The following is a 12,991-nucleotide window of genomic DNA, read 5'->3' on the forward strand; positions in this document are numbered from 1 at the left end:
CCCGGCTTGACTGTGCCATTTCACGAGAAGGCAACTATGGAGCACGTTTGCTCATCTGTCTCCCTCATTCTCCCGCTTTGTCCCTATTTATCTCATTTCTCACTTTCTTCTATAGGCTCCTTCTCCGTATTTCTCCAAGGACGTGGATATATCTCCTCCTACCCACCTCCCATCTCCTCCATCCACCCCCACACACACACACACACACATGGTCTCCTTTTCCTCTATTTCTATCTCTCCATCTCCCCCTCTTTCTCCGACTAGATAACTGTGTGCAAGCTCCTCCATCGTTCTCCTTCCTCAAGAGAGGAGAAGAGTGGCCAGGAGACGCAAAGAAGCCAAGTCAGCATTTCGGTCCTCTATGCCACGGAGCCCCTGACCCAGCCTCCAAAAAACACACACGAAGAAATACAGAGACACACGGAGGAAATCTCGACAACTGACGAAAGTAACAAATCATTTCTGTCCGTTTCGTTCCCTTTGCTGATGCATAATGGAAACACTCGGCAAAACTGTGAGCATGCAAGTTGAGGAACACCAGCATCTTCACTGAACAGCATTGGCACCACTGCTGCGCTCATGAGACAGTGAAACAGGCAAATGAAAAACCACTCTAGAGTTGGAGTGAAAAGTCTGACCTCTTGTCTGTGTTGACCACAGTGGAAGGGGACACTTTTAATTTTAACCGCAAGTCAAGAGGAGGTGTGTGTGTGGAGATGGACAGCTTGAGAGTGATGGGGGTGAAGACAGGTGAGGTGATCCAGAGCTAAAAGTCAAGAGAGAAGGCATGAGACAGGGGAACACGGAGAGAGAGAGAGCGAGATCGACGCCAGAAGCAATCGAGAGAAGATAGTTACAGCGCTGAAGCAGAGAGAGAGAGGAATGGTGTGTGTGTGTGTGGGGGAGGGGGAATGTGTTAATACACAGGAACACTGCATCAAACCAATGCACTGCTCTGAGGCTGGCTGAGCATCTGAGAGGAGTGCCAGCAGTACATTCACGCCCACTGAAGGACAAAGGGGAGGAGTGGTGGTGGTGGTGGTGGTGGTGGTGATGATGATGGGGGTAGAGCAAGCATCTCAGCTGCCTGCAACACCGACACACATCGGAGAGAGGAGAAAAAGAAAAGAAAGAGACTGAAGAATAAACGAGGCAAGGAGATACTGGACTGGAATGATGCTCTGCCTGGAGCGTGATGGTGGGCTGCCTGTTTGAGCACCTGCCCCTCTTTACCATCTCTCTCACACTCCCCTCCTCCTCTTTCTCTTGCTCCTAATCTGTCAGTGGTTCTCTCTCTCTCTCTCTCTCGCTCTCCCTTCTCCAATTCACCCCTTCTGTTCTACTCTGGCTACTGCAGTAGTCCACCAGCCAGCCGCAAGTCTGACAGCAACACACATGGCCAACTGCCACAACTTACTACCTCAGCCCCGGAGAAAAACTAACAAATAAGGAAGCGGAGGAGCTCTGCAGACAGCCGGGGGGACAACGAGCGGACGGAAAGAAGAAAAACTCAATACCTTTCTCTGTTTATGGATACAGACACGGAGCTGACTTACACACATATCCTCTCATCGTCATCCTCTCCGTTCTCTCACTGCAGAAGAGGACAAGAGTGCTCTCTCTCACTCTCTCTCTCTCTCTTTCTCTCTTCAGAAAGCCCTTTTTTTTTTGCAAAGCTCCAACAGTGCAGCGCATCCTCTCCTCCACCCCCCCAACCAGCGCCACCATCTCTCTCCCACCACCCCCCGCCCCCCCGGGAGGAATAGACGGATTACTGCTAACTGTGCACACGGCAGCCTGCAGCTGCTCTGACCGGGGCCAGCCCAACGTTGGGAGGAAGCAAGAGGAACACAGAGGAGGAGCGGCGGACAGGGGGGGGTGATGACTGTGCCGGGAGTTCTTTAGCCCTTTTTTTTCTGTGTCTCAGTCCCTGTCACAACGGGGCTAATCAGTGACCGACTAGCCCTTGGCAAAGTCACAGTGAGGGAGGTCTCTCCGGCAAACAAGCAACCAGTCGACAAGCCAACACATGTACCAGGAGTCACAAGAACTGAGGATTTTTCTTCTTTTTTTTCCCCAGTTGGTCACTTCTTCTCTTCTTTCTCTGTCATGTTTGTACTGCCTCATGGATCATTGTGATTTATCCACGGCAGAGCTGCGTTTCGGAGTCTGCAGTCTGGCAGAAGGGCAGTTAGTGGGGGCAGAAGGGATCCAGGCACCTGCCAAGCCTTCCTGGCCTTACCTCTGCATGTGAGTGCTTTCCATGCTGCTCTCGGTCTTTAATACCAGGAGCCATTTTGTACCCTTGGCTAATAGAGGGGGCCACACCACTTTTTCAAGACGGGAAAACAAGAAAATGTCTATCTAAAGTCTTTCCATGGAAAGAAATGCAAAATCATCGTGATACATGACTGCTGCGTTTAATATTTGGGACGAGGCAGAGAGGAGTACTTTCAAACTAATGAGGTATGTAACTGATTTTGCTTTTCCACCTTTTTTTCCTGCATTGCTCTGCGTCCACTACCTCTATTAATATCTCTGTTTCTCTTCCTTTCTTTCTCACACATCATACATTGGTTTAGCGTTTTCCTGTGCCATCAATGGAACTTGGGAGCCTTGAGTTGCTCCAGCCAGGCTAGTGTGGTCTGTCCTCTGGTGTGTGCCGTCTCCCCCCACCATGTAAAATAATGAGCCCTTCACACCATGAGTCCTCTGGGCCAGGTTAGTGTGCAGCCTACCTGGAACGCAGCCCTGCTCGCCGTGCTCTCCCTCATGGTGCCTGCCCTCAGTATGTGCCAGTCCACGGGGCCTGTGTCGGGCTCGGCTAACCCACAGAACTGTCCAGGTGTGTGCTCATGCACGAACCAGCTCAGCAAAGTGGTGTGTACGCGCAGAGGCCTGGTGAGAGTTCCTCCAAACATCCCAGCCAACACCAGGTACCTAAACCTGATGGAAAACAGCATAGAGAGCATACAAGCTGATACTTTCAGACACCTGCATCACCTGGAGGTACTGCAGCTGGGCAGGAACGCAATCAGGCAGATTGAAGTGGGGGCATTTAATGGCCTCACCAGTCTAAATACCTTGGAGCTGTTTGACAACAGACTGACAGTCATACCTAGTGGAGCTTTTGAGTACCTGTCAAAGTTAAGAGAGTTGTGGCTTCGAAACAATCCCATCGAGAGCATCCCCTCGTACGCCTTCAACCGTGTCCCCTCACTCATGAGACTGGACCTGGGGGAGCTGAGGAAATTGGAGTACATTTCTGACGGGGCGTTCGAAGGCCTTCAAAACCTCAAGTATCTCAACTTGGGGATGTGCAACCTGAGGGAGTTTCCCAACCTTTCACCTCTGGTGGGACTGGAGGAGCTAGAGATATCCGAGAATGTTTTCCCCGAGCTGAAGCCTGGAGCTTTTCGCGGGCTCAAGAATTTACGTAAACTTTGGATTATGAACTCAGCCATCACTACCATTGAGAGGAATGCATTTGATGATATCACGGCCTTGGTGGAGCTCAATTTAGCCCATAATAACCTGTCATCTCTTCCTCACAACCTCTTCACCCCTCTGCAGTACCTGGTGGAGCTACACCTGCACCACAACCCTTGGAGATGCGACTGTGATGTGGTGTGGCTTTCCTGGTGGCTCAGAGAAAACATCCCCACAAATTCCACCTGCTGCGGACGCTGCCACACCCCGGCCCACATGAAAGGAAGATACCTGGTGGAGGTAGATCAGACGACCTTTCAGTGTTCTGCACCCGTCATACTCGACGCGCCGAGAGATCTCAACATCTCGGCAGCAAGAGTGGCGGAACTAAAGTGTCGCACAGCTGCCATGAGCTCAGTGAGATGGCTTCTTCCTAATGGGACTGTTTTGACACATGGCTCAGCTCACCCACGGATATCTGTCCTAAATGATGGGACTCTGAATTTCTCCAATGTTCTCCCGTCAGATACAGGAGTCTACACTTGCATGGTGAGCAACATGGCAGGAAATTCTAATGCCTCAGCGTACTTAAATGTCAGCAACGCCGAACTCAATACGTCTAATCTGTCCTACTTTACCACCGTGACAGTGGAATTTTTGGAGCCCACAGTGGAGGAGACACCTAAACCCAAGCCTACAGTCCCCGCCTCGCCCTCTGTGTTTCAACCCGTCTTCATCTCCACGCCAACCGTGCTGTTCCAAAATACTCAGACTCCAAGGCAGGTGTCAATTCCAACTGCCAGAATCCCGAGTGGGCCAGCCGCCAGCCTGGATGAGGTGATGAAAACCACCAAAATCATCATTGGCTGTTTTGTCGCCGTTACCTTGCTGGCAGCTGCCATGTTAATTGCATTCTATAAATTGCGGAAGCGGCATCAGCAGAGGAGCACGGTGGCAGCAGCCCGGACCATAGAGATCATACAGATGGAGGAAGAGGTTCACCCCGTTCCACCTCCCACCTCTGGATCTAGCGGCTCGGACGACACCGGTTTGGTACTGCCTACGTTAGTGGAACACAACAGCAACACCTTTAAACCCGGGTATGTGTCCTCCTCCTCCTCCTCCTCCCGCCATGGGGGCTATGGAGCCCACTGGACCCAGAACAACTCTCTGCATCGCTCAGTCAGACAGCATCACAGCCACATCAGCACCATTGCTGATCCTTACGTCATAAAGACTACGCAAGGCAAGGAGAAGGTTCAAGAGACTCAAATCTGAGTAGTGCTTTCTTTGGATTTATCCCTGACTCTGCCCCAACCTCTCCTTCTCCTCTCCAATTATCACGAGTCCATCCGTCCATGCAATAGAATGCACAAAGAACAAAATGGTAACTTTCTTTTGTACAGAAGTGCAAAGCAGAGACAGTTTTTTTGTTTGTTTCTTGTACATGCCTATACATAAGTATATAAATATAAAAAAAAAAAAATCTAACTATATATATGTATACGTATATATACGTATACATATATATATATACATATATAATGAAACTAAGTCAGGAAGTGGTGAGACATGCAAATTATATTAGAAAAGAAAGTAATTTGACACTATTTTCTAATAACTTGTGACTTCTATTTAAAAAAAAAAAAAGACATAATGAATTGCTTTTGTGACTGATAATAGAAGGTGGTACTGTCTACTGTAGGAAAAGAAGCATTTAGTTTGTTTTTGACCATATTTAGGATGCAGTGAAAATAACTCTTTATACAGGCAAACAGTTTCTACATACAGGCCCAAAATGTAAGCTCCAGTTTTTACTGTGCCAAATATTATATGCAATAAAATGGTTATTTCCCAGATGAAAGACACAAAAAAGACACAAGCAAAATCTAGATAGAGAGAAACATTTGTTCAAGAATAGCGACATAATGGCACAGATAGAGTGTGCTGTTCAGTAGCCATCAGCCAAATGCTTTTGGACTGCAGTGAATTTCTGCAGCTAAGGCTTAACCCTCTGTTTGCCGGAGCCGAGCTGCGTTCATCTGACAGTGCAAGTGCTTCTTAGTTATAGCATATCTAAACATGTTGATTTAGTGTGCACATAATTCCGTACTGGTTCAACTGGCAAAGATTAAGTGCAGGCTAAAAACAGCTCTTGCCAATAATATGTTCTGTTCTTGGTTGCATTTTGAGTATTTTTATTTTCCCGTTTGGTTTTTGACATGCTTCTTAATGGCTTGCATAGTGTTTAGGGCTATTTAGTAATGCATTACAGCAGCTGCCTGACTTGTCTCTGCAAGGGCTCATTCTGAGGCTTTTTTTTTTTCCTTCAAAGGAGCAGACATGGTGCAGTGATAACAGGGATTTGCCGGCCGTTCTGTTTTTAGAGGGAAAAAAAAAATATATCACAGGATTGAAGTGAAACCAATTGAATGTCTGATAACTGGGGCTTTTCCATGGACTACATTGAAACATGACTTTTTTTGTTTTTCTTATAACCGTTTATTTTGAGCAACACTATTTTTATGGAGAGACAAAGGAGGCAATGAAAAATAAAAACCTCTGGTTTGTATTTCTCTAATCAGAAACATTTTCATCTGATGTTGTTTTTTTTTTTCCTTCTCTCTGAATATATTTCCATATCAGTGTAAGTTGTTTAAAGGCTGGAGGCAGTATTGTAAATCGTATCCTACTCCAAACCCCCCGTTCCTACAGTCCTATGCATTTACTTAGTGTCTGCATGAATGGTTCTTTAAGTAACTGGTGTACAATGCTGCATTATACCCCACAGTGGGGCTCTAGGCAGGTCAGATATAGGCTGTTGGTCTTTGATGCCTCAGCTTAGTTCTTAACATTGATTTCTCAGTGACTGTGAAGGGAAAAATACATGTATCCCACAGTTCTATAGTTTGTGGGTTTCTTTTCCTCATACGCTCCACCGCAGTTTCATTTACTATCAAAATCTGACATTTATGAAAGCGAGAAAAAAAACAACACATTTACATCAATTGACTTGAGGATCATGATATGAGGAACATAAAAGCAAATACTTCCAGAATTCAATTTTAAATATCACCAACATCAACAGTTGATATTTATATATATTATATATATATATATATATATATATATATATATATATATATACACAGATTTATTTAAAGCTGTAGTGCAACAAATGTCATGTTTCATTCAAACAAGTGTCAAATGAATTCAACACAATGCTGAGTAAGATTATCAGCTCCACACGACGCTCTGCGTCTCTCAGCGTAGAAGCATTTGGATCTCATGCCCAGGAACATTGCTGTACTGCACACAGGAAGTGATTTGTTTTGTGTCAAGACAGATGGAGGAAAACGGCAACATTGCGCTAGTAAAGCAAGAGACGGCCCCATGTTACAGCGAGACTGAAAACACAAAGACGTGCCCATTAACTGTCTCAGAATTGAATTAAAAACACGGCTCAGTCAGCTTCGACAGTATTGCTTGACAGAGTCTGTTTTCAAATGAAGGACGCGGTACATGCACAGTGTAACTGAGCTGACTTAGACAGGCAATCAGATAACTTGCTGTGTCCGAGTATACAGGCGGTCGATTTATCGGCCGCGTTTGTCTTTACTTTACATCAGAGAAAAACAAACAGCGATGTAAGATGTATTGTGCTGTGGTTCTGTATGTTTTGTACCTGCTGTACATATATAGCTTTCGCTCTAGCCAACGCTAAGACTAGCTCGATTTTAGTCAGACTAACATGTTTACATGACATTAAGAAAACTAACTTATTGTCTTAGTTTGACTACAATCGGACTCATGACATGCATGTAAATGCACTGATTGTTTTTGTTCACAAAGACCACAGAGGCAGAATAATAACATCATAAATCACCAAAAGTTCCACACTGTTGCTTTAAGATTAAAATAATCCGTTCATAGGCTCACAACGGGGACATTTTCAACTGCTGTTTGTGTGAGTATCGCTTAGGAGTCTTTTTTTGTCATGCACTTTAAAAGGCCAGGTGTTCCTATTGTCTGTCTTCATGTTGCAGTGCAATTTGTGCTCCTGCTGAGGCTATTTGGGGAAATTACAGTTTAACCCCTGTGATCATTTGGGGAGAACACCAAGGCTTCGTGTAAAACTCGACTTACTGTACCATCAAGAGGCGGTTAATGCTGTGTGGCAGTGACAGCGACTCGGGTTTTGGGTTATTACGTGTTTCTCAGACACTGACAATACAATGACGGCATTATTCTAGATACTTAACTGGCGCGATAAAACAAAACCGGGACAGCGGTTATGTAACAGTCTGGATTACAGGTCGAGTGGGAGTCACTTCTCTCAGGAGCTTTTAGTCTTTGGAATATATCTATTGTTTTAATAGGCATGCGTTGAAGGCAGAAAAGGGGAACACCTGTAAATCTGTTAATGTATTTTTGGAGGTTTCCATCCTTAGAGAGGTGCTGGTGTTTTCGACAAGCACACCTGGCAGTGTCTGAGTACAGGTGGCCCTCAGCAAGCAGATGGATCTAAAATGACTATGTCAAGTATTTCCTTCAGAAATGGGAGTCTGGCACACTGCTGGATTTTCAGTCAGAGCCAGAATGCGACGCCCGCTCATTGCTTTTTTACAAAGCAGAATGTTCTTGGTTGTTACAATATGTGTGGGTTAATAAAGAGCAGACTCTTGTTATTTTTTTTCCCAGCCCAGTGTGGCTCTGTCCTTGCTCTGGCCTCATGAGAGGATGTTGTTTGCGTGTAAAGCCTTTACTGTGCCTGATAACTGGCCACATACAGGATCACTATAACAACTACCTCCTTTCTTCTTCCTTCATCCTCCTCCTCCTCCTCTTCACTCAACAGCTAAAGAGGCCATGGAATTGCTTCAGAAGGGCTGAATAAGAACCCTGAATCAGTGGTTAAAAGTTAAATACACATTAATTTGAGCACTTAGAAAAGAAGACACACGTAGCAAATGATAAGTATTGTTTACACTAATGAATGATTTGCAGCCCAAATTGGCAGGGGGAGGCACAAAGACACAGCTGTTTGCAGCATCTCTTTCTCTCTGGCTTGACTGATTCTCTTGTTGACAGTCGCTTCACTTCCATGGGGATGAAAATGGAATCAGGGCAAGAAGTTTTTAGTTTCACAACCATGAATATCGAATGAATATACTCAGTTTCAGTATGACAATATGATACCATTACTTGGCATCAATAATGTTGTTCTGGGTATGTTTCTATGTACATTATTCACAAAGCTTTAGAGGGGGGCAAACAATACAAATGAGGGTGCTTAGCCAACTTAGCCAAAGGGGATAGTTCAGGTTTTTTGAGGTGTGGATGTATGAGGTTTTGACACATTATCAACATTGACTTCAACAAGCCGTTTCTGTGAACCAGCCTGGGGCCCAGACAGTTGCGGGGACATAAGGAGCATTAAATTTCAACTGATAAAATCTACTCCTACATGTTTCTCAAGAGGATGTTTGCAGCTTTTTGTCACCTTTCCACAGCCTATTCTGTATGGAAACTGGAATCTGTTAAACCACTTTCCATGCACCAAATTCCATAGAGAAAAACAGCAATTTGACATCATGGCATATTGAAGTTATTGATCCATGATCAGTAAATTCACGTTTGTTATTTTGTGCCTTTGGGGTTTGAAATCCTTTGTTCAGTTTGACCTTAGGGACACAGACTTACCAAATGAGGCAGCAGCAACCCCTGTGTCCTTGCAAGTTTAACAACCAGATTTCTTTATGAAATTTGGTGTGGGAGAGCCAGTTACAAACATAAAATAGTGACATAAAGCAGCAAATATTTATTTAGGTGGCTAAAATGTGTTTTTTCTCTAGTTCCTGTTGGCAGCCATCACTAAGAGCAAGTGTCCAGGTTCCAGGCTGGTTCACGGCAGAATGTGCTCATGCAAACACACAAACTGCACTATCCCCTTTGAACCTCCTCCTGACTCCTGATCCAAAACAATGCAGGTACGGACATAATGCTATCAACCAAGTCGATTCAAGTTTAGGTGTGAGTCCGAATACACTGAACCATGTTGGGCTGTCCCTAAAAGATGACCAATGTTGTGACAGTTTCTTTAGTTGTGGATCTTAAATAATCCTATAGTTGTGGGAGAAAGGGTGAATGGCGGGCAAGATGAAAATGGTTGACAAACTAAAAAAAAACTTCATTTGGTGAAGTTAATTAAATGTAGTTCATTAAGTAAACAAAATGCATTCAAACTGAAGTTGGCAGTTTAAATGGATCTGACTTATTAACATAGTACTTTCAATTGCCCTCATTAATTTGGGTTTTACTAATTGAAAATGTTGTTGCTCAATCATTCTTTTACAGTGCGTCTCAGTGGCGTGTGCCCTGCTATTACCAGTGCTATTACACATACTTATGATTCAAAAGGAGCCATCATGTAACATTCTACAAACACCATACATGATGTCATAACTAAAGCTCCAGTGCACAACTATTGTCAACCCCGTGAGGAATTCTGGGTAATTACCAAAACACTGCCGGTGCCTCTCCATGTGAAATGCCTAGGTGGTCCTATACCACCCGTTTCAGTGGTAGCAATTGACTATATGCAAGATCACTTTCTGGTTTTCAATAAACCAGCCTTACTATTTACAGTAAGCCAAAGATGCAGAGATGTTCTACAGTCGGTGTGTGTTTAGCGGTGAGTCGTAGAATGTAGCAGACGTAGCAGTGCTGTGTAAGGCATTTTCATTTTAGGCCATGTTGAATACCCCTGGGCGAACTACTAAAAGAAAATGTTTTTTTTTAATCAATATCAACATTTTTAATCGCTAATGTTACCTTATAAAAGTCCAAGTTTTCCAACTGAGCGGAAGTTAAGGAGCCGGCTTATATTATTGTGGAAGTTGTAAGTGACATTCCGTGTAAATTGTAAATTTTGTCGCAACAGGATCCACGAATGAAAGTGTATGTGTTTGCGAGCGCTATTGCTGTTGTGTTTCTGCCTTGCATTTATCAGTTGTGACATAAAACATATCACTTCCTGTGTGCGGTGTTCGAATGTCAATGACAACACAACGCTGCTATAATGACAAAGAGAGAGTTGTATGGCGCTGGTTTAATCAGCATTGTGTGAACTCACTTGGCAATGGCCTCAACGTAATGGACGTTCAGCGTTATGTTTATTAGATCGATGCCGCACATTTGGATTGGAAATGACATGTGCTTTTGTCTGCTGGTGGCACGAGTGCTGAAGTGGAATGATCACCTGTGTTAACTGCTGAAAACAAACACCCAGATGTTCCTTCCCTGATAAGATCAGTAGTAATAATATGAATAATCTCTCTGTTGTCTGTTGCAGCTGTGTCAGTTTTTTTGTTTTTGTTTTTTTTTTACTTTGAATCTGAACGAGCAGACATTTTGTCATGACTGCAACCGTCTCCCTTTCTTTGCCCTCTCCCTCCTCTTTTATCACTTGCTAATTGCCTCAAAATCATCGACTAAAACGCCTTCAATAGAGCACAAGCAGGCGGTGTTTTAAGGCAGCCTCGTCCTCTTTCTTGCTCTGTGTCATTATCATTCATCGGTTATCTGTTTGGCCCAGCGACTGTCACAGATTTGCATCGTCTTTTTTGGAGCATGCTCACGAAAGCCCACTCTTATTTTTTTTTCCTCCCTCTCATTGATTTCCAGCCAATGGGTTATGGATGAAGTGTCAGACAAAAATGTGATGCCTCTTTTTTTAAAGTAAGCGTGTCAGAGGATCCTGCTACCCATGATGGCTGGGGATGGAAGAGGTTAAAAGAATGGCTAAGCTGCCACTATACAATTTGTCTCAGTCCGGGTTGATAGCATCTGTGGAGAGACAACAGGGAAAAAGGGGCTGGGATAAAGCTCTACAGCTGCCATTCCATGAGGTTAAGGGTTTGTTAGGAACAAGTCTTGAGCCTCAAGATCCATATCTGTTAATGAAGTCTCCGGCAGTAAAAGGTGTTGGTCAGGTGGCAGGCCACAGCAATTCACTCACAGTTTCTCCACAAGACTGATGCTTTTTTTTGTACCGACAAAGGGATTGTAAGAAATGATCCACGGTCTGCTTTGAAGTGAGAAATGGCATAGCCTCAAGTCTCATCCCTCTCTCAACGCTCGATTAGTCAGCCTACACTGACGATGCTCTTTGAGACATTTAAGAGTGTGCATATTGGCTAAGATCAGGCCAGTGCGGTCAGTTTCTACAGCACTAAAATGCTGTGAGAAAAAAAGGGAAAGTACTGCATGGGGTCACAAAATATTAGTGGAAACCGGGGTGAAAGCGATAGTCTATTCAAAATTCGCAGTAACGGCTGCTTTTTCAGTCTTATGGGAGAGTTCATGAAGTAAATGGTCTGTATTTATATAGTGCTTTTCTAGGCTTTGATGACCACTCAGACCTACTTAACTCTACAGCTTTGCCAGTCACCCATTCACTCACACATTCATACAGCGCATCTATGTGCGGCGCTTTTTTTTTTCGATCATCACATATTTTTCATTCCCATTCACACACTGTCGCACAGGAGCAACACGGAGTTAAGTGTCTTGCCCCAAGGACAAATCGGCCACTAGACTAGTGGAGCCGGGACTCAAACCCACAACCCACCAGCTGCTCTACCACTGAGCCACCGAGTGATAAGCCATGCTTCCACAGTGGAACGGTATGAAGACAGGAAAAAAGAGCTGTGGATGTGTCACTTTCCACGTCGTCATTCGCTGTCATCGCACTGGTCCGGCCACACCCCGCCTACCAAGGTACTGTTCTCAGTCAAAACGCAGCACTGACCCAGAGATTTACCATTCCAAACCATGCCATAGTGTGTCAAACTATTTGAGAAAAGGCATCCAAGGCACTCTGATGTAGGAAAATTAAAAAAAAAAAATCCTTCATGATACAAGATAAAAGATTTTTATATTTTCTTTTGGACAGCCATTTCAAGGATTCAAAGGCTTTATTGTCATGTACAAAATCTAACAAATCTCTGCTATGAAATTCTTCTTCCATATGCTCTCTATACACCGAGACATTTCTGAATCATAAATACAAGAAAAATAATGAATTTTGCTTGTCATGTTAGAAAAGTTAGAAAAGACTACAGCTCAAACAAAATATACAATCCTTGATTTCATTTAAAGGGAACAATGTGATGTGAACAGAATGGAAAAAGTTTGAATCAGAACCTCAAAACTATTTGTGCAGTGCCTGTTTTTTTCTTTATTTTCTTTAGTTATACTAGACAAGACAGTAGAGTAATGGGACCCATGTCTATTTAGTGTGATTTTCAATAGTATTTCAAGTATTCATGCTAATCCTCTAAGGAAATTCTTTAAATAATGTGTTCTGTGGGGTAAAAGCAAACCAATATTCTCTTGTTGAAAGCCATCAGGAAAGAGTGTGTCCTTCACAGCAGTGACAGGAACTTTTACTTTGTTGAAGCGGTTAAAGCAGTGCATATCAACAACAAAAGTATTATATTCAAAGTCTATAATCAAGAGACACACATTGACAAACCACTTGAAACGCTAAAGGTAGAGG

At 43.8% G+C, this 12,991-nt stretch overlaps 1 protein-coding gene across 1 annotated transcript; it reads left to right on the plus strand.

Annotated features, from left to right (window-relative positions):
* The first annotated feature begins 1,711 nt into the window (after positions 1 to 1,711).
* lrrc4.2 (leucine rich repeat containing 4.2) lies at positions 1,712 to 6,334 on the plus strand. The gene is made up of 2 exons (XM_044037110.1): positions 1,712 to 2,466; positions 2,583 to 6,334. Exon 2 carries the CDS (start codon positions 2,704 to 2,706, stop codon positions 4,705 to 4,707), a length of 2,004 nt encoding a protein of 667 aa, XP_043893045.1. The 5' UTR covers positions 1,712 to 2,466; positions 2,583 to 2,703; the 3' UTR covers positions 4,708 to 6,334.
* Positions 6,335 to 12,991: the final 6,657 nt, after the last annotated feature.

Source organism: Solea senegalensis, linkage group LG10, assembly GCF_019176455.1.
Source record: "Solea senegalensis isolate Sse05_10M linkage group LG10, IFAPA_SoseM_1, whole genome shotgun sequence".
NCBI classification, from domain to species: Eukaryota; Metazoa; Chordata; class Actinopteri; order Pleuronectiformes; family Soleidae; genus Solea; species Solea senegalensis.